Source organism: Phascolarctos cinereus, unplaced genomic scaffold (genome assembly GCF_003287225.1).
Source record: "Phascolarctos cinereus isolate Bilbo 61053 unplaced genomic scaffold, phaCin_HiC Scaffold_5;HRSCAF=322, whole genome shotgun sequence".
Lineage (NCBI taxonomy): Eukaryota > Metazoa > Chordata > Mammalia > Diprotodontia > Phascolarctidae > Phascolarctos > Phascolarctos cinereus.
Window position 1 is genome coordinate 369,129,763 of NW_027555958.1, and position 25,182 is coordinate 369,154,944.

At 39.7% G+C, this 25,182-nt stretch overlaps 1 protein-coding gene and 1 pseudogene across 2 annotated transcripts in view; one reads left to right on the forward strand and one right to left on the reverse strand.

The window, feature by feature from the left end:
* Positions 1 to 5,179: 5,179 nt before the first annotated feature.
* Positions 5,180 to 25,182, forward strand: part of LPGAT1 (lysophosphatidylglycerol acyltransferase 1) — a 124,239-nt gene continuing 104,236 nt past the window's right edge. Inside the window, exons 1-3 of one of the 2 annotated variants that reach the window (XM_021007849.2) lie at positions 5,180 to 5,379; positions 5,789 to 6,042; positions 6,816 to 7,080. In XM_021007849.2, coding sequence (XP_020863508.1) covers positions 5,860 to 6,042; positions 6,816 to 7,080 — 448 coding nt within the window. In that variant the 5' untranslated portion in view covers positions 5,180 to 5,379; positions 5,789 to 5,859. The remainder of the gene's footprint in view (positions 5,380 to 5,788; positions 6,043 to 6,815; positions 7,081 to 25,182) is intronic. The other variant, XM_021007848.2, reaches the window with a different exon arrangement.
* On the reverse strand, positions 22,149 to 23,676 carry LOC110222703 (ubiquitin-associated protein 1 pseudogene; annotated as a pseudogene).

Here is a 25,182-nt window from a genome sequence, read left to right on the forward strand (position 1 = left end):
GATAATCAGAAATAATGCTGAAGCCAACATATATGCACATAATATACATACATACATACATATGTATAACTCAAATGTACATTAATTTTCCTTTGAAACAAAAGCAAATGGCAACTCAGAAGCTGAACTATTTTCAAATAATTTCTAAGCTGTTTCAGTTTTCCAATGATTGAATATAGTGGTATATTGGTGGTGGTGGAGCTATTTGAAAAGTCACAGCAACTCACTGGAATGATTGATCAGGAGTCCTGCTATAGTGGCAATAACACTCAGAGGAATTGCTTATTACAAGTTCAGTATTGACTTCAGACATGTAGGTGAAATCTGCCACTAGGAGGAAGAGAGGTCCTGAAGGACTTCTCTGCCCAAGGGAACCTCTCCTTAGTTGGAACCTAATTGGCAATGCCCATGTGAACCAGATGGGTAGAATTAAATCTGATTGGGTTGTCTTCAAGTGGCTGGGGGCATAAGAAAAACAATATTCAAGTCATATTTCTCCACAAAGGAATATATTTGTGGTTCAAATAAATACAAGGACTTAGGTTTTTAGAAATGTCACACTATTAGACTATGTTTGGCAACAAGATGGTTGTCTGAAATATATTCCCCCTCCTCAAGGAGTGTCTGAAGATCTGAATGACTTGATTTATTGTTTGTTATCTGACTCTACAGTTAAGGAACATAACTTCCGTAATAGTTGAACACTTAAGATCCTTGATCTCCAATTGTCTACAAAAGTATGAAAGGTTGTTTTGTATCTCAGTTCTATTATTATCAAAGGTATTTGTATAGTGTCTATCTGACCCCTGTACTAAACTAGTACTGTACTAAACAATGAGAGTCGTTGCATAAAGATGTCATGAGGCTGAGTAGGTCAAAAAAGCAGCAGATAAATTTCAATTGATGTAAGTGAAAGGTAATAGAATATAATACAAACTACATTTATAAGATGATGGGCTTTAACCTATCACTTACAAACCAGGAATAGTATATAGAATTAATTCTGGATTGCTTTCTTAAGATTTCTCTATGGACTTCCAAGCACATTGTGCTGTGGGGTCTATAGTGGGGTCTTAGATTGCTCAAGGGCCTAAACAAAGAATATATCAAAAGGTATAAACTATACAAGAGGCAGAATAGCATAGTAGAAAGACAGCCAGTTTTAGAGTCAGGAAGACCTGGGTTTAAGTCCTGCCTCTGAAATATATTGGCTGTTTGATCATGGGCAAGTCACTTAACTTCTGTCTCGAGCTACTCATAATCTTAAGTTGAAAAACAGTTGATTCACATGGATAAAAGGAGTTCTCTACATTCATGAAAGTCAACCAGGAGGCAGGAAGCCTCATCTTCCTGAGTTCACATCTGGCCTCAGATAACTTATTAGCTGTGTGACCCTGGGCAAGTCATTGTTGTTCACCCTTCATTCTTGAAGAGGAGCAATAACATGATGATGGTGATAACTTGCTCATGAATTGGATTTAAGTGAGGCAAAGCTTCAAAAAGTCATCAGCTGTACTCTTTATTCCAGAGTTATCAAAGTCCAGTGTTAGAACAGAAGTCAAAATGACTGGCAGGGCCTGGAATGTAGTGGATGACCTCAGCCTTTCTAAGTTAAGATCTTTCCCAGGCCTCAGATTGTCAGAGGCAATGCTCATTCAAAGGTAAGAATTAAGAAGAAAGCTAAGGCTAGCTAGTCATCTTGACAAACTGAATCTAGGTCAGCCAGAAACCTAGAACCTGTTGGAGCATCTGACACAAACAAGACAGTCAGTCAATATGCATTTATTAAGTTCTTGTGATGCATCAGATACTGTGATAAGCCATGGAGTACAAAGAAAGGCATTTGATACTGATAAGGCCTGAAGGAAGAGTTTCTGTGAGGCAAGAGAGAGAGAACTTAGACATTATTGAGACCTGATGCCTCTACTTTGTGCATAGTACCATGTGTGCCTGTTAAGACTTAGGTAAGCTTGAAAATGTTACTTTTATTATTATTATTTATTATTATTAACCTTATGTATGTTTGGGGGGTATATGGGCTATTCAGGGAGGACTAGCACCTCTGGTTTGATGGCTATGGGCTAAACCAGGTTGAGGGTAAACAATAAGCCTCAAATCTGTCCCTGAGTTAGGGGGATGGGATGTCTACCCCAAGCACGTGAAGACTTCCCCTTGTGGAATGAATGGATCAGAATAATCTGTTCCATGACAGCAGGTGAAGTGGGCATTGTGCAGTGCTTAGAGTTTGGTCAGGCACAGAAGACGCCTAGGTCAACCACTGCATCCGGACCACTGCCAGTCATCTTGACTGTTGTCCTGATAATGGACTTCAATGACTCTGGAAGAGAGTGAGGCTAATGACTGTGCAGCTCTGCCTCACTTAAATCCAATTGCCATTGGTCCTCTTTGAAAACAAAGAATGAATAATGACGTTTTTCTGTAGGGTTTAGTAAGTAAAACCATTATGAACAATTAAAGGAAGCATTATTTTTTTTCAGGGAACAGGAAAAAGGGAAGAGTCTAAATCCCCTCCTATGGGCAAAAATGGACGGTGGGGACCCAGGTTAAGAGGAAAGGTGGTTACCACTAGGCCTATTCCCAAAGACATCAAAAAAAGAGGAGGACCTATATGTATAAAAATATTTATAGCAGCCCTTTTTGCAGTGGCAAAGAAATAGAAATTATGCGGGTTCAGATTAAATGGAGAACAGCTGAACAAATTATGGTACAGTAATGTAATTGACTATTATTGTGCTTTAAGAAATGATGAAAAGGCTGGTTTCAGAAAAACTTGTATGAACTGATTCAAAGAGAAATGAGCAGAACACCAACTTTGTAAAGACAAACAATTGTGAAACACTTAAGAACTCTGATCAATGCAGTGACTAACCTTAGTTCCCCAAGGACTAATGATGAGACATGCTATCTACCTCCTGACAGACAGGTGATAGGTTTAGGGTACAGAAAAAGTTATAGTTCTGAAGCATGACCAACATGGAATTTGTGTTGCTTGACTACATATATTTGTTACAAGTTTCTTTTTTCCCTAATAAGGTGTGGTGATGGTGACGACAACAGGATGTTAATTGAAAAAAATAAATTTAAAAACAGAAAAGAAGGTAGCAGTGAGAAATTGTAGAAGAAAACTGGGGATAGGATGAGGTTGCACATGGAGAAGACCTGTGGCAAGTTAGTGCCTCCTTTAGCAGACCGAATATGAAACTAGATGAACCATGGGTTTGACCCAATAAGGAAATTCTTATAGAGTTGGAATAATGATGTGACCTTGACCACACATTTAACTTCCCTGGGCCTGAGTTTCCTCCTCTGCAAAAAGGGAAGCTCTCTTTCAGCTCTAATCTGTGACCTTAAGGCATTTCCTCATCTCAGCCTTTTCAAATCTTTCTCAGTTTAACTCAGTTGCCATCTAAAGCCTTCTTATACCGCTTGCCTACTCTAACCCCCTCCAGATGAAATCATCCTCTCCCCCTTCAGACTTTCTTAAAGCACTTTGTTTTGGCTCTCTCCATTTCCCTAACAACCAATCTTGTGTGATATCTGTCAATGTAGTTGCCCCAGTTGAATATAAACACGATGTGTTTCGTATTTTGAAATGGGGATTCAACTGCTTATTAAGCACCTATTAACTGCGAGAGACTGGGACACAAAAATAAAGGACTGAAGAACCTAAAGCAGGTAGGCTGTACAGCATGTAGGTGGTGTAGTAGTACCACTAGGCTCTGGTCCTAGTCCCCAGTCTCTCACTAATTTGCTGTCACTTTGGGTAAAGCACTTTGCCTGAAGGTCTTGGAGTTTTATAAAGTCCTTTCCAGTTTTGATACTATTGCATATAATCAACAAACAGTCCTTAGTTCTCACTAAAAAAAGGGAGGGGAGTCTTGAAGGAAAAGGAAAATTTGACAAAAAACCAATCAACTCCCTTATCTTCAGTTTTCCTTCAGAACATTATCTCTTAGAAGGCTTGGGACCTTGTCCTTTGTTTTTCCGAGCACTTAATACAGTATCTAGATTGCACACCCTGGGCTAGAGAGTAATTGAGGTTGACAAGGGAAGTTGAGGGCCCAGACCTTGGAACCAAGCCTAATGTCCTATAACATTTTTGAAATGGGCAGATCAGTTTTTCCTCCCTGCCATTAGACCACTAGACAAGACATTTAGAACAAAATAGACTGTTCCAGGAGGTAATACGTACAGAAGGCTGGTTCCCTTTCACTTCTCCAAAAATATGATACCCTGTAAAGAAGAGGATATTGAGATTACCAGGGATTTGAGAATGTCCCTTGAGAATTCTCTGTTCCCTCCCTGGGATTTCTAATTTCCCTGCTGACAATTCAGTTCTTCAAACTGAAGCCTTCAGGATGTGAAAGGTCTGCCTAGTGATGATACCTATTCCAGCCCAGCATCACGAATAGAGCATCTACCGTCTTTCTTTCTAGTCCTAGGAGAGATGGGTAATCTTGCTGCCTGGAAAAGATCTCCTTTTCGAGTTTATCCAATAAATTATCTTTCAGGTCTTCTCCAACCAACTAATCGGCTAGCATTTATTGAGCCCTTACTATGTGATGAAATTGGATGGCCATTCCATGATTCTAGGCTCCTTTCTTTTGAAAGACCCATAGTCCTAAAAGAGGTTCCATTCAGACTTGTGGATTTCTTGGGGAAAGGGGAAGAATTTCCAGGGTGGAAGAGCGGGATCTAATGACATTTCCCACTTGGGGCACCGGTGACCGTAATTGTTGCAGAGCGCGCTAAGGCAGAACCAGAGTCCAGGTCCCCGGGGGGAGGGGGAGCTTTGGCCACTTGGACTTTGCTTGGTCACACTATGGGGGGGTTGGTGGCCTTACACCCCCTTTTCTTGCCTGTTTCACGCGCGAGGTCAGCCCGGGCTCGTAGCGTTCCTTCCAGCCCCAGAGGGCAGCCGAGAGAGCGGGGCTAGGCCCCCCCTGGCGCGGTGACAGCTCCCAATTCGTCCTCGGCCTGCCAGGGCCCGGCAGGCTCGGGGCGCGGGCCGCGAGGGGAGGCTCGTGCTCCAGGCAGGCAGGCTGGCCAAGGAGAGGGCAGCGGCGGGGTGGCCGGCAGCGGCGGCGGAGGCCCGGCTGCTCATTAGAGGGCGCTCTGGGGGCGGCGCTCGCCGCAGTCCCGGCTCCCGCCACTTCCTCCTCCTCCTCCTCCTCCTCCCGCCGCAGCTGCTGCCGCTGCTCCCCCGTAGCGTCTCCCGGCTGCTAGCGGGCCGTGGGCACCAAGCGCGGCCCGAGGCCGGGGTCCACGCCCGCGAGGTCGCCTAGAGCCGCCGCGGGCGATGAATTCTTGGGGCTCCTCCCGCCCCCGCAGCCCGGCGAGGGGCCAGGCCAGCCCGAGGTATAGCCTCAGCTCTTACCCGCCTTCGGAGCTGCACGGGGGGTCGGGGGGGAGGCCAGTAGGAGCTGGGCGGCGCGGAGCAGCCCCGGCCCGGCCGCCCCGGGGTGGGGGGGCAGGCTCGGAGGCGGCGGCCGCCGGTGCGGGGACGGTTGGAGGCGTTGGCGATGGGGGGAGGGGAGGCAGGGGGAGAGGTCGTCGTCGTCCTCCGGGAGGAAGCCCGAGCCGCCGCCGCGGGTCAGTAGGGGCCGTGGAGGAGGGACCCCGGGCTCCGTAGGCCCTGGGGCGGGGGGCGGCGGCCCCAGGGGCTTCTGCTTGCCCGCCCGCAGCCCTTCTCCGCCCCCGGCGTGAATGGGACCCCGCCCGGGTGACAGGTCTGCTCCCTGTCCCAATAGCCTTCATCTCTCCGCAGGCAGCTGGAAGGGGAGTGAGAGGCCGCCCGCCGCCGCCGCGCCTGGGGCCGGTTCGGCCGCCGCCGAGTCCATGACCCCGACTCCTCCTCCGGGGACAGCCGCCGCCGCCTCCGCCGCCCCGCAGCATCGGGCCCCCAGCAGCCGGCTCCCGGCCCCGCCGGGCCCAGCCCCTCCTCCCCGTTCTCCTCCGCCTCCTGCGCTTCTTCGTCCTCTCCTTCCAGCCCGCGGCTGCCGGTCCTCGGGGCTGCGGAAGGTGAGTGGGGGGCTCGGGCCCTCCTCCTCCTCTTCCCTTCCCCCCGCCCTTTACCCCGGCTTTCACTGTCACCTCTTTTCATTCCCTTGCTCCTCCCTCTTACCTGCCCCCCCCCGCTATAAAATACCTCTTGCTTTTCTCCTTCCCCTCACTCTCTCCCCTTGCCCCTTCTCCACGCCGGCCTTCTTTCTGTCCTTTCCCATCCCGTCCCCCTCCTTCCTTCTCCCCCTCCCTCCATCAGCCCTTGCTGCTTTTGAGAGAGCTAACACCCAGTGGAGGACCAACCTAATTAACAGTGCTAGTAGGGGGCCGGTGACGCCGTGGTCCCCAGGAACAGACAGGGGCTTGTGCCTATTTACACTTTGTTGTGGATTCCAGGATTGCGTGGGAATCTTGAGGGTGGGTGTACCTGAAAGGTGGGAGGCTTGAGGGAAGTTGTGGGGGTTTGCTATTTATTCATTTATTTGTGAAGTCAAAGGTTGTAATAAAATTATTGGAGGGGGTCAGTTATTCGTATTTGTGGTTTGCATTTTTGTCTGCTAAATATGTTATGACCCGCTTTGCACCTCGACCTTGCATGATTCCTCTTTCCGTAGTCCTTCCCCCCCCCAATTTCCCATGCGGATCACGGTGGATACTATACCTAGTAGGCTTAACACTCTTCTCTCCTCCCCCCTCCCCTCCCAGGACTTTTCTTTTATGTAGATGATGATGATAACTACTTAGGTGTTTAATTCATTTTAATTTTTAAGTGGACTTTCCTTTCTCCGCAGGAAGAGGCTTCAGACTCCAGTGTGAGAATGGCTATGACTTTAGAAGAAGTTTCATGGGTATGTGTGACCTTTGTGAAAGCTGTCCTGAGGTTCGCCTTCATGGTCACAAATAATGTGGTCGCCATTCCATCCTATGTCTTCTATGTCATAATTCTTCAGCCTCTCCGAATACTAGACAGGAAGCGGTTCTGGTATATCGAAGGAATCATGTACAAGTGGCTTTTAGCAATGGTGGCTTCCTGGGGTTGGTGTGCAGGCTATACAGGTAAGAGTGGAAACATCCTTGTTTATTATTGGCTGATGTGAACAACTTTGAATGTAATACCTAAGTTGGGAACAAAGGTTAGGGGTATGGGTACCCTGGCTTTCAGATAATTTTATGTTTACATAATATAATTTAAAATAAATATATTAATTGAAAACTGAAGAAATTTTGATAATTCACTTGAGAATTGTATTGTATTTTAGGAAGCTAAGCATTTTATTGGAGTTCTGGGCTGTACAGCTGTGTGGTAAAAATGTTAAATATGTGTATATTTAGATTATATGTGGAGGAAGAGAAAGCATGTATGATCTTACATAATATGATTACACTCTATCAAAATTGGCCTTCAGAAACTAACCCCCCCAAAATGGAGTAGTTTGCAACATAAGGCACAGTGCCTACCTAATTAAGATTTAAGCTGGTAGCCCATTATAAAAGCTAAAAAAATTTAAGATGTGTAAACAATAACACCTGGGTACTGTGGTTTTTAAAAAAAAATTTATTTACTTTGTGAAGTATAATAATTTAATGTGGCAACAGTCATCTCAGACTGTTAGTGGAAATACATCTGTTAATCCTTGTGTTTACACTTGTTTTTTTCTAACCTATTTTATACTATATTAAGTCCTTTTAGGAGGTTTAATACAGATAGTTAACAGAGTTTGGCACATAAACTGCTTAGAGATCAATTTGTATGCACAGCATTTAAAAACCAATTCCATTTCTACATTTAAGCAGGGTTTTGGAAAAGGGGAAACGCTTTACTTTGAAACAGACTTTCGTAGGAATAATTGTGAAAAGCAGTATTCTATTTCTTTTCTGTTTTTGAATCTCCGTATGCTCCCAGAACTTTTGTACCTTGATTGTCAAAATTCTATATTGCATGTTATTTTCTCTTCTTTCTTCCTTCCTTCTTTCCTTCCTTCCTTCCTTTCTAAGTTGATTTGTCTGGGTCAGATTCAAAAAATGCAGAGATTTTTAGTATTGTTCTTAGACAGTGGGTGCTTGAAGAGACTGTAGAGGTCACACAGATATGTAATCAATAACTCTCTATAGATGCTTATAGCTTGAGAGTGGTGAGGGCATGGGTACTGTGTACAGCAGAACAGTACCACAACTTCCATTTTAAATTGTCTGTCTCCCTCTTTCCTGCCCAGGCTGTGTCAGCAGATTTTATCCATATTTACAAGAAAAAGGATTGACAACATACAATCTTTTTGGAGTCTGAGCAGACTCTTGCAATATCAGAGGGCTTGTATTGTCCCAGATGACGCCTTTTCACTTTTCAGCAAAGGCATTTATCCTGCAAGAGCTGAAGCCCCTGGGATAGTTTAATCTGTTGATTCCTTGTCATATGCCTTATCAAGATGCCCATTCTCTTTGGAGACACTAGGTGAGCTTCCAGTGCTTTTTATAGGAGATAGTGGCAATAGAGCTGGTGTTAGAAAAGTGAAGCTCTGGCCTGTGGTGCTGAAATCATACACAAGTTGCCCTGCAGTTTTACATTTGCTTTGCCTGTGGAATAGCTTGAGCTTTCCCAGGTATGCTACATGGAATTGCTAGTTTTAATCCTTGTTTATAATGCTTTATATTGCTTGTTGTAAATAAATTCACCTGTCTATAGTTATGGATTCTAGAGGTTCACTGTCCTTAAACATAATGAAATTGCTGCAGTCTTCTTGCTTGTGTGCGTGTGTCTGTGTCTATATAGTGAAAGAATTGGCATGATGGTAAGGCTGACAAAATTAATTCAGTGTTGACCTTGAAACTCTAAGGAGGGTACTGGAGGTTCAAGTTGATTATCCTTTGACCACAGCGTGGCTGCCAGTGTATTTTAAGCATATTTTCTTGGGGATGTCTCTTTGCTGACTGCAGAACTATGTGGTTTCTTGTGCCAACTGCTTGGAAAATAGTCTTGGCATGATATGCATATTTTAGTTTCTGTGAAGCATCTGCTGTACATTGCGCTGTTGCTTTTGACAACCTGATCAGTTTGATTTATTTAAATATGGAACTTTTTATAGAGTATATAGTTTGCATTTTAATTGGTTTTCCTGATGATAATATAAATCCTTGCTTTTGGACAGCTAAGTTGGAGATGTTATTGCCGCAGAAAATAGGCTTACAACATTGTAGTTTTATTGAGAGCTTCAGTTGGATTTTTAAAAAATATGCTTGATCAGTTATTTATTGGAAAGGCTGCCTACCTAAAAAAAAATCTTAAATGTTAAATTTTTTTCCTGGTGTGTTATATCTTTATTTTCTCCTATTCATTTCAGGGGGGTAAGTTGTTTGTTTTCCCTCCTTGCTGCTTATGCATAGGCTTCCTGAGTGGAATGACATTACTCTAGGGCTTCTATACGTGGTAGATGTGCAATTCCATTCAAAGGAGAATAGCTGCTCTTATTGTTAAAACACTTCTAAAGACTTCTAAAGAAGACTAGTAGACTTACATGTTAAGTGGGAAACTGAAATCAGTATGGAAACCTAAGTTAAAAAAATCATTCCATTCAAGTTTAAGACAAATCAATTTTGGTAAACACATTTGGCGGTTTAGATGCTTTTACTTTTAGTGAATGATAGAAAAAATAATTTTACTCTTAAGTGGCTGGACCAAGTGTTTAATATGTAAACGTTAAATACAGGTTTTCAATCTTTCCTTAGGAAAATGTATCATTTTAGTAAGGTGTAGAGGTGTGTTATACTTTATTAAACAGCATCTTTCCCCATCCGTTTTCAAATCCATTTGCTTTTTGTTATTTGAAATTTTGTTAAGAGATGCTTTTATAAAACATGAGGTATTTATCATAATCTCACAAAAATGAGTTCTTAAAAGTATAAATGAAATGTTCATATATGTAAAATGGATTCTAATTCATACACATTCTTCAGATGCCTAAAAATAGCTCTTGGGTAGGGATTGGGGTAGGTAAGTGGTTCTGTTAAACTGTGATGAGCATGTTTGCCTAGCTTTGAATTCTCAGAGTTATATCGGTGACTCTGAAATTAAGAGAAAGGAAAGTATATTCTCTCTTTGCCTTTTTCTTGTAACCTTTGGGCAGGACACTGGTTAAAACCTTATTTGTACCCCGAGATTAGTTGTTCAGTCATTTTCAGCTACCTGACTGTGACCCCATTTCGGGTTTTATTAACTGGAGTGGTTTGCCACTTCCTTCCCTAGATCATTTTTACAGATGAGGAAACTGAGGCAAATAGGGTTAAGTGACTTGCCTAGGGTCACACAGCTTGTCAGTGTGTGAGATTAGATTTGAACTCAGGAAGATGAATCTTCCGGCCTAGCACTCTATCCACTGAGCCACCTAGGTACCCATTCTACTCTCAGACTGCTTCTTATTCCCACTTCCTTTCATTAGTGCAAAGAGATGAGCTGTTCTTTCTTCCCCTTATTGTGAGCTGCATATTGAAGAGCAGTGTTCTTGCTACCTTTGTCCTAACATGTTAAGGACAAATGGAAAACACTACCATAGAAGCAGTTAGGCCTAGATTTTCCTTTTTATTTTTCTTATGATACTTGGATAGGGTTTTTCCCTCTATTTAAATTATCTTGATTTTTCATTAACTTATTTTGTTAAATCTCCCCTTGGAAGTCCCTTTCCTGTATTTTGTCATGACATAAAGTCAATCCTGGCGTCAAGGCTATGCCAGTAGAGCTTAGGTCCTGACAGAGAGTAAAACCCTGATAACACCTGTTGTCTAAAGTACTAGCCTAAGTTTGGATCGATCTTTCACCAAAAGGGTGGCCTCCAGGAGGTGTAGGGGTTTTTTCTTAAAATTTTTTTTGTCACTTTTCAAGAAAACTTGATTAGGCTATAAAGGGATTGCAGTCTCCTCATAGGTAATACGCAGGCTGATGAAATTATGGATCTTTTTTAGTATTGAAAAAGATCTGGATGACTTCATGCTTACCATCTTAGCTCACTCTGTGAGTGTCCAGAGGACATATGTAGAATTACATGAAGATTGTGACATGTATATTGCAAAAGAATCTGAAGGTATTCTTTAATTTGCCCATATTATTTAAATTACATGCATTTGATAAAATTTTTAAAAATTTACTAGTAAAGTTTGCAAAGTATATTCCTCACAATAACCCTGCTATGTACACATTCCATGCAAATGTTATTATTTCCATTTTAATGATGAAGAAACTGAGATTCAGAGGTTAAGTGACTTGCTGAGGGTTATAGAGCTAATGAGCAGAGGTGTTATTTGAACCTAAGGCTTCCTAATTACAAGTTTTCTAATGTTGCTAGTGGAAGGTCAAATGAGATGATGGAGGCAGAATGCTTTAAACACTTTTAAAAGGACTGTATAAATACCCGTTATGATGATTGATATGACTATTGTTATTACCTCACCCAGGTATAATGAATTCTTTAAGACTGAGGGGGAAAAAAAGGTTCTCTATAAATTTGATACATTACTTTTTTCCGTGTTGCATAAAATGTTTAGGTCTACCACAATAAAGATGTCAGTTCTTTGAGACCAGGCACTTTTTTTCGTTGGAACCCAGCACTGTGTTTTGCATATATTCAAATACTCAAATGGATCTGTGATTTCACTGATATGGCCATTTCCTTAAGTGGTGCAAGTTGCTACCCATTTGTCACTGCCTGATGGTGGGCATCCTCACATAAATTCACTGCAGAGGGCTCACCTTATCATGGAGGCCTCACTTTGTCATGGAAGCCTTACTCCCTTTATTTTGACATCATGAGGTTACCAGTAGCTCTTCTTCATTATTTGTACTTCTTAAGAACCTAATAAATAATTATTGAATCTAAAGACTGAATAGGGCTGGGAGGAAAATTAAGAATATAGTCTTCAAGAAGAAGACTGTGTAATCCCTCTGGAAGTTCCTATGGATTGTAGAAATACCTCTTTCATTTCTGGTTCTAGTATAAAGACTTGAGTATTAATGAAGGGAGAAGAAACTCATGTATTAGTATCCAGACTGTAGGTCCCAGACATGTGGTACCCCCTGTGAGGTTCAGATACCTTGGACACATCCTGGACTCCAATAAGTGAAAACTAATCTGATCTATGTGATAATTTTTACAATAAGGTAATATTCTTTCTACATCCAATTTCTTTAAATAATACTAGATGTTTTTTCCTTTGGTAAAACATTTCTCTGCTCATATGTTTCTTATATTTCTCTAATTTCATATAAACTGATGTATAAATTAAGAATAAAATGTTAGAAATTTGTTTTTCTTCTTTAAAATTTGGGTAAGAGAATGTGTCTCTAATCTTCCCCCTTTAAAAAAGAATTTATAAAATCTTAAAATTTAGAGCTGGAAGGGACCTTGGAGTTCATTTCTTCATGCCTGTTTATTTTACAGTTGAAGAAATTGATGCTCAAAGAGTTCTGATAATTTGTCCAAAGTCACTCAAGTGTCAGAGCCCATGGACTTGAACCAAGGCCCCTGATCCTAAATTCAATGCTTTTTTTTTGTGTTGCCACATTATTTTAATGTAATTTAAAAATCATAATATTTGGAACCAATTTAAAATTGCTATGGCTGCATGTTTATCTTTGTTAAAGAACCAAAATAATGATCTTTTTATAATGGGCCTCCACACACCTTGGCATCCTGAAGTAGTTCTCAGTTTTTCTGTCCATTTATCCTTGTGAATTTGGGACAAATAGTCTTTATTCCTAAAGCTACTCCTGTATGGCACGTGAAGCCATGCAGTGAATTAGTGTAAGATGAGTATTTAAAAGCTGCTTTGAGTGTATGATTGCTTTATACTGTATACTTTAGGAAAATATCACAGATTTCCTAAGAGCTCTTACTTTTTGACTGCTTAACAATAGATTGCCATTAGAGGGAAGAGTCTTTGAATGATGTTGGTCAGATCTTCCTTAGTCAATGCTGACTTTACAACCAAACACTCAGATATGTACTGTCTTTTGTTTTTTTATTGGTAGATATTCCAGTTAGGCCTAAAGTAGAGAAAAGCAGATAAAAAAGTCTGTTAATTAGATCTATGACTTAGTGGTATCCTGAGTGTGATTTGGTTTTAAAGAGAATATAATATAATCTCCATTTAAGAAAGAGCATTTTTAAGAAGTTTACAAATAGATTTGAAATAATAGTGCAAACGTGGTTTGTGTAAATCTGGGGGAAAAAAGTGAAGAAATTCAAAGAAAGGTGATGTCTTCTCAGTTCTTTTTATTGTATTTTGAATGGAAAGGATTTACAGAAGCTTATGTAATGTCTATGAGGTAAAGCTATAATCTCTCTAAATTGGTGTATTTTTAAGAAAGCTATGTGCTTAATAGAGGGATAGGTAGCCTTGAATTAAAGATCTTGGGTACATACAACTTGCCTTGAAAATATATGCATATTCTCAGGGGCAGCTAGGTGGCGTAGTAGATAGAGCACTAGCCCAGAAGTCAGGAGGCTCTCAGTTCAAATGCGACCTCAGATACATAACACTCACCAGCTGTGTGTCTCTGGGCAAGTCACTTAACCCCAACTGCCTCACCAAACACAAACACACACAAACAAACAAAACTAAAATATATGCATATTCTCTCATTCTTTCTGCCTTAGGGTAACCTAGATATGCGAAGAGAGAAAAATTATTTAAACCACATTTTCCAGTCTGAAGTATAAGCAGATAGTTTTGCTGGCAAGTAGGGGAATTAAATGAAATTTCTTTTGGATAATGTGCCTTTGTAAGTCACTAGGAAAAGGAAGCTGTACTGATGACAGAGTAGTGCATGCTGTTTCTTTACAATCATTAGTTAATAGACAAAGTGACTACCATGCTAGGTCCTGGAGTTAGAGACAAATGAAACAGCTCCTGCCCTCTGTTGGAGAAAACAGCAAGTACCCACATAAGTGAACATAACATATGTATAAAGTAATTACAAAATAATTTCGGAGGGGGTGTGTGGCACTGGCCCCTGGGAGGCTCAGGAAAGACCCCAGCCTACAAGGAGCATGGGGTATCTAGGTGGTGCAGTAGATACAATACCAGGCCTGGAGTCAGAAAGATCTGAGTTCAGATCTGGCCTCAGATACTAGCTGTATGATCCTGGGCAAATCACAGTCCCTGTTTGCCTTAGTTCTTTATCTGTAAAATGGGGACACATGGAGAAGGAAATGGTAAGCCACTTCAGTACCTTTGCCAAGAAAACCTCATGGACAAGTCTGTGGGGTCACGAAGAGTTGGACATGATTGAATGACTTAACACCAACAGGAGATAGCAAGTGAGCTAAGCTTTGAGGGAAGTTAGGGATTCTAAGATGTAGATGTTAGGAGGAAGTACAGAGTCACAGAGAGGGAAGATGGAGTGTCACATGCATAGAACATTAAGTAGGCTACTTTATTTGGACTATAGAGTTCATGAAGAAAGTAACATCCAGTCTTAAAAGCTTGACTGAAACCAGATTGTGAAAGGTTTTCATGTTCAGACAGAGGAGTTTGTGTTTTTTCCTAGAGACAAGGACAAAGGATTGGAGCTTTTTGAGCAAAGGATAATGTGGTTAGACCAGTGTTTTAGGAATAGCTCTTTGGCACTTATGTGGAGGGTGAATTGGGGAAGGAAGAGGCAAGGAAACTAATTAAGAGACACTTGTCCAGATGAGAACCTAAACTAGGGTGTTGACCATGTTGGTGGAAAGCTTACTGTGTCTAATATTACAAAAGAGTTTGGTCTCAGATGGAAGAAGGCAGCAAGAGGGGAATGAATGGCTTGTTTCAGGCCATTTTTCTTCTTTGATGTAGCTCTATATTGGTGCCTAATCTAAATATCTCTACTATAGCTGATAGAAGAACTACAGAAGTTTAAAAAAAAAAAAACAAGGAGGTGATAGCTTTCAGGGAGCTAGTTTTCCGGTTGTTTTATCCTCAGCTTGATAGAGGACTTTAAAAATTTTGGTCACAAATCATATCTGGTAGCCTCTTCTCTCCTCCTGTTTGTTCATTTGTTTGCTGCATTAAAGAACAGAAAGTATAATTTTCTGATAAATGAATTTGTTTTGTAGTTGGTCAAAAGCAAGAAACAACCTACTTCAGACCTTCATTCCATTTCAATTCTACACATTTTTAAAAGCACCTATATGTTAGGTACTAGAATAAGTAAAGATGAAGTAAAACTCTCCTTATCCCAAAGCAGTTTATGATCTAAATCTTATGTAATAACTAACTATGAAAAATGCTTTTAACCTCTAAGCTATTGATTCTCTAGTTTTACTAGTCCAGGGATTCCTCCTTTGCCTTCAAAAGCTGAAAATCATGAGGCCATTTGTCCTCACTGTTATTATAAGAAAACTTTATATTATAACATTATAACTTGTCATTATAAGAAAAAAAATCACCAGAATTAATGAGAATATAATATAAATGTTATTGCATCCAAAGTAATAAAACTGAACATACTTGAAATTAAAGTACAGGCATTTTTCACATCACAAATATTAATATTCTACAGTACTTTTTGGAAGACTATATCTTGAAAATCAATGCTGAAAGTAGTTCTCTTATTTCCTCTTTCTAAATTGGAGGTTGATTTGCATTTTATTCTCGTCTTTCTTTTTTAAAAAAAATTTTTTTGGAGTTGCAGTTAAAATATACCTGTTCATTTAAATATTACAGTAGAATGAAAATGAATCTTTCCCAAGAGTTTCTTCTTCATCTCATATCACTGACAGATCTACAAGTTCCTCCTTCACTCCTATGTCTGATGATGAGATGGTCAGTATAAACACACTCTTTTGATTGCATCCCTTCCCATCTTCTCCAGCAGATTGTCCCCACTATCTGCACCACCTTCTCTCTAAACGTCAGTTTCCCTCACTACTGACTCCTTCCCTGTTGCCTACAAATACACACTCATGTGTCTCCCAAACTTAAAAATTTTTTCTTCATTCGACAATCACTGCTAGCTGTCATCCAGATTTCTTTCTTCCCTTTCCCAACTAAACTCCTTGAGAAAACCTTCTACACTTTGTACTTTTACTTTCTGTCTTCCAAACTCTTAAAATTTGGCGTCCAACTTTATCATTCAAATGAAACTCTTCTCCAAAGTTGCTAATGATCTCTTAATTGCCAAAACTAATGGCCTTTTCCCAATCATCCTTCTTAATCTCTGTGTAGCCTTTGATAGTCTTGATCACCATTTCTTTCTGAATACTCCCTCCTTTCTAGATTCACTCCTGGTTTTCCTACCTGTCTGGCCATTCCTTCTTAATCTCTTTTGCTGCATCTTTATGTCATGCTCATTAATCATGTATGTTCTCCAAGGCTCTGTTCTGGGTCCCCTTTTCTTTTCCCTCTAGACCATTTTTCTTGGTGATCTCATCAGCTGTTTCCATGAGTTCAGTTATCTCCATACAGAAGATTCTTCAACATGTATATCCAGTCCTAGTCCCTTTTCTGATGTCAAGTCCTCCAGTCACCAACTTCCTTTTGGACATCTTGAACTTGGTATATTGTAGATGTCTCAAATTCAACATATCTAAAACAGAACTAATTCTTTTCCCAAAAACCTTCCCCTCTTCCTAACTTCTCTATTACTGTTGAAGTCACAACTACCTCCCAGGCACTTAGGCTCGAAACTTCAGTGTTATCTTCAACTCCTCTCTGGGACCTAAGCTAATATATCCCAAACATGGCCAACTTGTTCCTACGTTCACAACATCTCCTATATGTCCTCTTCTTTCTACTCATAGTCACCATTCTGGAACAGGCTCTCATCATCACCTTTAATCTAGATAATGACAGTAGCTTTTTAATTGATCTCTTTGTCCCAAGCCTCTGTTCAATCCCTTCCATCTTCCACTGTACGACCAAATGATTTTCCTGAAAGTCCAGGTCTACGTCCCTTCTTTATTCATCATGCTCATTTTACTCCCTATTACCTCCAGGATCAAATTGAAAACTGTTTAGTATTTAAAGTTCCTTACAATCTGGTCCCTTCCTGTGTTTGCAGTTTTCTTATATTTTACTACCCTCAATGCACCCTGTGATTCAGCTGTGCCAGCCTACTTGCTGTTCCTGGCCCATCTCTGTGCTCTTTCACAGCCTGGTGCCTCGATCTGTAATGCTCTGTCCCTTCGAATCTACCTCTTACCTTCCCTGGGGCTTCCTTTAACACTTAGCTCAAATCCTGTCTTCTTCAGAAGACTTTTCCTGGTAGTACTCCCTGATGCTAGCGCCTTCTGTCTGAGGTTACCTTTCATCTATTCTGTTTATATCATGTATACAAAGACTTTGTATTTATATTTTGTCTCCCCTATTAGAATGTGAGCTCCTTGAGATCAGGGACAGCATTTTCACCTTTCTTTGTGTCCCCAGAACACATCTCCTGGCACATAAGTACTTAAAAAATTCTCATTGACTGACTGATTTTTGATAGACAAATCAGTTATTACTGACGTTATTAGTAATAGTTGAAAAATAGTTAAAAACTTCATTATTAGAAAAGGTTGTTTTTTTTTTAAACCACCTTTTATCCTTTGAAACTAGAGAATTCCAAAGGTGAATCACCTTTAACAAGAGCCTTAATCAAAAGGTTTTTTCCTTCAAATTTTACACATTGTATTATAGCAACCTGGCATGAATAGATATGGCACATAATGAATGTTTTTACATATACCGTCTTATTCAATAGAATTACCTAGTCCAGCCTTCTTATTTTATAAAGGTTAATCAATCATGTGGAAAGTAAGATCTTCATTTAATAAAATCAATTTTTATTTAAAGGAGAACGAAAAATGCATTGAGTACCCTCAAATTAATTAAAAAAAAACCACGTGAAACAGTGTTTACTTTTGTTATATAGTATACCACTTAAGCCTAGGACAACATGCCCCAAAATATTTTCTCTTTGTGGGCACAGTTGTAGATAAATATGGTGTACCCTAGACAATGTTCAAGTTGGTCATATTTTGTTATCACTTTCTTTCCTTTCCCATTCACCCATTGGTGGCTTCTCCTCACCTTTCTGACAACCCACCCTATCCTTTTCTTTTCTCAAATTCTTTGCCATTCAAAACTAGAAATAATCTGATATTTGTCCTTGTCAAGTTGAATTGACCTATTTTTCTTTGGCAGAATTGAGTCTTAATTGTGCCAGTTGTAAATGTGCATTTTTAACTTTTTTTTTTTCTGATTTTGATATGAAAGATTTTCTTTCTTTGGTTAAAGGAACTCCAGGCATTAGCATGTTGAGAGGTGTCAGTGAAAGTACTATCATATTTATGTGGCAAGGATAGCTCTGGGTTAAGCAACTTTTGTTCACACTTATGAATATATATCACCTTTGTTTGTTACCCACTACCAGTCCTTGTGGAATAGGGGAAAGGATGAGGCACTAGACTATGACCCTTGGATTCTGGGAATAGGATGAAGAATAGGGCAGGGCAGTCTGGGGTCATGACATACTTTAGAAATAGGGGAAATTTCTTTGGCTATCCTACCTCTAGCCCTAGGAACTCAGTATTCTCATACTTTACAATGACTAGCCAAAGCCAGGACCCTACTCATAGAAAGTTCCCTATGTTCCAAGATTACCTGGTTCCCTCAAAAAAATAAAATAAAAATGCCTGTTTCTTTAGTCTTCATTGTTAGGAAAGCAGAAATTCAGGGTGTAGAGATTGTGACTCAGTTTTAGGCATTTAAGGTTTAACTAGTTTTCCTTAAGCAGCAAGACTAGTCTTGTCACTACTCTTCTGATACTGTCATATTCAGGATAGTATATTGCAGGATTGTTACAACATACTCTGTTGAAAAAGTATTTGGTTTTGGAGCTTGCTTTTTTTAAAAAAAATGTTTTATTGTTACTTTTTGTTTCTACACTATAGTCATTTCCGTTTTAAACACTTCTTTCCCCTGTTGAATCCTTTGAAACAAAGAAAAACATTCAAGCAAAACTAAGCAACGCATCAAACCCTTTCTTTACTGAGGAGCTGTGTTTCATGATCAGTTCTATAGCTCTCATTATAATTCATTAATGACTTTTAGTGGTCTTATTGTTTGTATTATTGTAGTTATTGTGTATTTTGTTCTGTTGGTTCTACTTTTTAAGCTTTATTTGGTACAGGGGAGACATTGTGGTACAGTAGAAACAGCCCTGGATTTAGAGTCAGAAGACCTGGGTTCAAATACCACCTCTCATTACCTTTGTGACCTTGGGCAAGTCACTCAGTTCTTTGGACCACAGTTTCCTCATCTGTAAAATGAAGTTGTTGAACTAAGTGATCTCCAACATCCCTTACCAGCTCTAAATCTATGATCCTATGGTCGCTCTGATTCCACCATTCTACAAGTCTTACTGCTATTCCTGCTATTCATTGTTTTTTATGACACATAATATTATTCCATTACATTTATATATTACAATTTGTCAGTCTGTTTCCCAGTTACAGGTACCCATTTTGTTTCTAATTTTTCACTATTACAGAGTATTGCTGTGAATATTTTGTTATGTGTAGACCTTTCGTTTTGTCATTAACCTCCTTGGTAGATATGCCCAGTAGTGTGGGATCTCTGGGTCGAAGGGTATGAATAGTTTAATGATTTTTCTCATGTGATTCCAAAATTTTTTTCTAGAATTAATTGTTGGATTAATTTATATGCTCTTAGAGAGATCAAGAGTTTTAAGGGATCTTGCTGGTCAAGTCCAAACTCCCCCCCCCATTTTATTTTTAAAATTTAAGTTTTTTATTTTTTTAATTAATGAAAATCTTCCTTCTCGTCTCCCACCTTCTTCTCTCTTCTCCCCTCACTGTCTCTCTCTCTGTCTCTCACACACACACACACACACACACACACACACACACACACACACACATGCGCACGCGCGTGCACGTCTGTACTCTGAATCTATTACCTCTATGGTTAGCATGTTTGTTTCATCATGAATTTTCTCGCATCATATTTGGTCATTGTGTTGATCAGGGTTCTAAAGTCTTTCAGAGTGTTTGTTTTTATAATAATATTATTGTATAATTTATACTCCTGACTTCACTCTGTGTTAGTTTATACAAATTTTTACAAGTTTCTCTGAAGTCATTGTCTTCATCATTTCTCATAGTAGAAATGTATTCTTTTATATTTGTGTACCATATTATCTGTTTCTTGATTGATATAACTCTCTCATTTTATAAATAAGAAAACTGTCATAAAGAGGCGAAGTCACTTGTCCAGGGTCACACAAACGTTAATGGCAAAGTCTGGTTTTGAACCCACGTCCTTTGATTCAAAATCCCATACCCTTTCCACTGGACTACACTGCCTCTGGAATTCATAGTACCACCAAGAGTATGTATTTGTCTTCCCACATTTCCTCCACTATATTATTTCCACCATTTTTCGTTGCCAGTTTGATGGTTCAGTGGTGAAACCTGAGAGTGGCTTTAGTTTACAGTTTTCATATTGTGATTTGGACCGTGTTTTTATATGGTTACTCATTTTTAGTTCTTTCTCAAAACTTTTGATCCTCTGGCCACTTCTTTTTTTGTGAGTGGTCTTATTGTCAGTTCCCTGTATATCATGGTATGCTTCTAGTGTTTTTCCATTGTAAATAATGTTAGATTTTGGTTTTAGATATACATTTTTTTAACTAATAAAAATGGCCCTTCTTTTGTTATGCTTTGTAGGTTTGTTTTTGTCTTGTTTTGTTTTTTGTTTTTAGCATAAGTGAGTGTTATACTTTGTCAAAGTATATTTTATATTTTTTCTGTACCTGTTGATATAGTTATGTAGTTAGGAGTGTTTTTGCTGAATATGTCAATTATGTTAATTGTTTTCCTGGAGTTGAACCATCCTTGCATTCCCTTATACAAATCCAGTTTGAGCTTAGGGAATAATTATATAGATAACGTTGATATTCTTTTTGCTAGGATTTTATTTAAAATTTTTGAATCTTTTTGCTAGGTTCTTTTTTAATCTTCAGATTGCTTATATGCCTCGGTTTCAGACTTTTATCAGAATTTTTTAACCTTTTAAATTTTTGTTAATAGTTTTTTCTGAAGAATTAAAATAGCACATTACTTTAGATTAATCAAGACTATTTTTTTAGAGCTTTAACAGTGTACAACACAATACACATAATACAAAACACACCAAAGAGATGGATTTCTGCTGCTAGATATTACCAAATATATCATTCTAAAGCAATGAGTCTGTTCTCCAAAATGATGGGGAAAGTAAAACTGAAATAAATTTATGTGTTAAGAGTTGGGCTAATGGATTGTGGGCTCATTCCCTCAACTCCATTTGAGAGTGCTTACAAAGAGCTTCCTGTTTCACACTGAATATGAAAGTGTCAATTAAAAAGTTTCCTAGAATTGGGGACTTAAAGCCTGGAGAAAGTAATCAAGGGCTGAAAAGTTAGGTGCCCTGCTCTAGCAAGATCCAAGATTTAGCTAAGATTTGAGTGAAACCTGAGAGTGGTTGCCTGGCAGAAGGAGCAGAAGAATGCCCAAACTCAGTGGCATTGTTCATGCCTTTAAAGGTTTAGGAACTGGTGTTACACTAAGTTAGATTCTAACATGGAGTCCACTTTTAAGAGGAAAAAAAGGTAAAATCAAATATATATCCTAAAAACCCTTTCCATTGCACTAGACATGGATTTCAGTTCAACTAGTCTAACAGTAGAAGATGTGTTGGTCAAACACAAGATATTCAAAGCAGCGCTGACAACCTCAGAATCTCTTTTCTCCAGAATACCCCTGTATCTCTGGCTCAGGGCAAGAGTGAGAATATAACAACAAAGTTTGGTCTTGAATATATGTATAGCCTTCCAGAAACACCAGGGCTAAGCTGGGAAAGACACTTCTCAAAGTACAAATAAAATAAATAAAGTGGGTGAAGTGGGGGCAGAGCTTAAATATCCCAATATTCCTCTGCTTTACCTTCCTCTGTTCTGTTCCCACAGGAATCAGACTCTCACACAGATTAATGTATGGTGTACAGAAGTATCCTTCCTTTCTCTTCCATTCCCACCTCCAATAGCAGCAAACCTAAAACAACATTCTTTCTTATTCTTAAGGTGAGAATGAAGCCACTGGAAGGAAGGGGGGCCTCTAGGGACTGATGGGAATACTTGAGGCCTCCCAAAGTGAGAGATGCTCTGTGGCAGGGTGAAGGTGGGCAGTTCTTCCAGTGTCAAGGTCATTGTAGTATAATAATAAAACTTCTTTAATGTCTTTCAATTCAAAGCCCATTTCCTTAAATTTGCTCATTAACTGAAGAAATTTTGTTGTCTTTTACTCTGAACACTAGTACATTTCCAAAGTTTCTACTAGAATGGGATGAAAGCCTTTTTCATAGAGCTGTCCATGTGTAAGCAAATAGTCAAAAACTTGCTTGCTTCTTCTTCATGGCTTTCAAGATACATTCATATGAGTAGCTCATGTTGACCACTCTCTCCACACACTGCTGCTCAGTGCTTGCAGGTCCAAATAAGTTGGTGAACTTGAACTCTGGGGAGAACTGGGAGTGTTTGGCATTTGTGATGTCCTGACATTGTGAAGTGTGACCTCAGCACTGTTTGGAGTGATGAACCTTCTGTATACAGTGACAAAACAGACAAGGAAGGCTGCCGGGATGAAGGGGATAGTGCTGGTGCATCCTTGCCAGCCAGATTTAAAGCTGAAAATTTCACCTCAGTGTGTTTGTTGAGTTCACTAGTATAGTTCTGGGAGCAGGGCTTTAAGGAATTCAGGAAAGTGCCATTGTGAAGACAGGTGATATTTTCAAAAGTACTTGCAAGCTTTGCTGTCTTCTGCTCACTCTTATCTGAGTCAAGTTTGGGGAGGAAAGATATTTGATATTTCTCACAGCACTGATAGGAGAGAGGGACTCTGGAAAACTGTGACATCTTTTCACAGTTACCTAACTATGGTAAAGTGATAAAGCCATTGGGTTTGTGAAGGGACTTGAAATCCAGTTTAGCCCATTCCAGGGATGCCAAGACTTCGTGGTCCTGCCACACAAACCCAGAGCCTCCTTTGGGCAAGTTATTGTCTAAGATCTAGGCCACAGTAGGCCCAGTTGTACCAACGAGAATGTTATTCTTTCTCATCAATAGTTTTTAATTCCATGTTGTCAAATGGAACCTCTTCCCATTCAAAGTTAGTGGGGTTAAAGTCTGCCTTTGTATGGGGTGAGCTGAGAATCTTCTGTTTTATGGCATTACTGCTGACACCAGTTGGGGTAAAATGTTGTTGTTTTGTAAGCCGGCAAAGACGCGGTTAATGGGAAGTGGCATTGTGGTCAGGCAGTGTGTCTTTGAGTAACCCATTTTTCTGTCACCTTCTGGGCCACTCTTGGAATTCACTTTGGCTTCTGCTTCTTAAGCCTTTCACTCAGCTTCCCATTGAGCTTCCTGGATTTTCATAATGTCTTCTGTCCATTTGTTTCTGGGGCTTTTTCCCCCAAAGAAAACTCCTATTGTATTTCCCTGACAGCTTATAAACAGTCAGACTAGGTGAATCTAATAGGAGGACCAACTTTAGCTCATGTTTTGAATTTCTGTCCTATCTTAAATGGGACATCATCAAGGTAACTGAAAGTCCCGTGAAAATCTAAACCCAGTTTCTTAGAAGCCATTTAGAATTTGCTCTGTGACCCTGCACAAGTTACTTAACTTCTCTAAGCCTCAGTTTCTCAGCTTCTGCAAAAGGAGAGTAATAATCCAAGCACCACTGCTGTCTCCAAGGCTGGAAAGGTATCACCGCTGGCCAGCTGGCTATCCGTTCCAGCTTGGTCCCCAAAGCACTTATAGCAGCCCCTAGGGAAGTGAGTGGTGCTGCCTCTCTAGCTCTGCCCTCCTCTTTGTTTCTCTCGAAAATAAAAGAGGAAAATTAATCTGACGTATATCTAAGAATATTTGTAGCTGCATTGTGATCTGGGACTCAGTTTTCTCACTGGTAACATAAGAGAGTTGGACTAGATGACCCCTAAAGTTTCTTCCAGCCCTAAATTCTATGATCCCATGCATGACTATTAGGCATAAATATTAAGCAGTTCATATAATTCATTAATGCATGCAGCAAATACTTGTTGAATTATTGCAAATAAGATTCAGTCATATCAGGAGTGGCATTCTTTATATTCTATATAACACATGAAATTCTTAATAAGTATTTACTAATTTAAAGTACTTGTAAAATGAGGTTATGCTAAATGGATATAAAATATCTGTCTTAGAAGGGATAGCAGAAGTCAACAAGCTTCGTATCTTCTTTTTTATTTATTTTTTTATTAATTTATTTTTATTTATCAACAATCACTTCCATATGCTTTTGAGTTGAAAATTTTTCTCCCCCCTCCTACCCCCCCACCCTCCCCAAGACGGTGCACAATCTGATATAGGCTTTACATTTACATACCCATTAAACGTATTTTCACATTAGTGAAGTTGTAAGTAAAAATTAAAACCAATAGGAGGAACCATCAGAAAGATGAAAGAAAACTCAACAGAAGGTAAAAATAAGTGATAGCAATTCAACTTCCATAATTCTTTCTTTGGATGTGGACAGCATTTTCCATCCCGAGGCCTCTGGAGATGTCTTAGATCCTTGTAATGCTGAGAAGAGTTCAGTTTAACAATCTTAGTCACTGCATAATGTGGCTGTTATTGTGTACAAAGTCCTGTTGGTTCTGCTCACTTCACTCAGCATCAGACCATATAAGTCTTCCCAGGTTTTTCTGAAGTCAACCTGTTCATCATTTCTTATAGCACAATATAGTATTCCATTACATTCATATACCACAACTAGCTCAGCCATTCCCCAATGGATGGGCATCCTCTCAATTTCCAGTTCTTTGCCACCACAAAAAGAGCTGCTATGAATATTTTTGTACATGTGGGTCCTTTTCCCATTTGTTTGATCTCTTTGGGATATAAGGCTTTATATCTTCTTAAGAATCCCCTTTATGACATTACTTATTTAAAGTGGTCATCCAGTTTTTACCTAGCCAAAAAAAAAGAAACGCAAGCTATAAGCATTTGTTAAACACCTGTTATGCCTTGGACACTGCCTTAAGTACTGGGAATTTAAAGACAAAAATGAAAGTCACTTCTTTCTAGGAGATTACATTCTACTCTGAGAC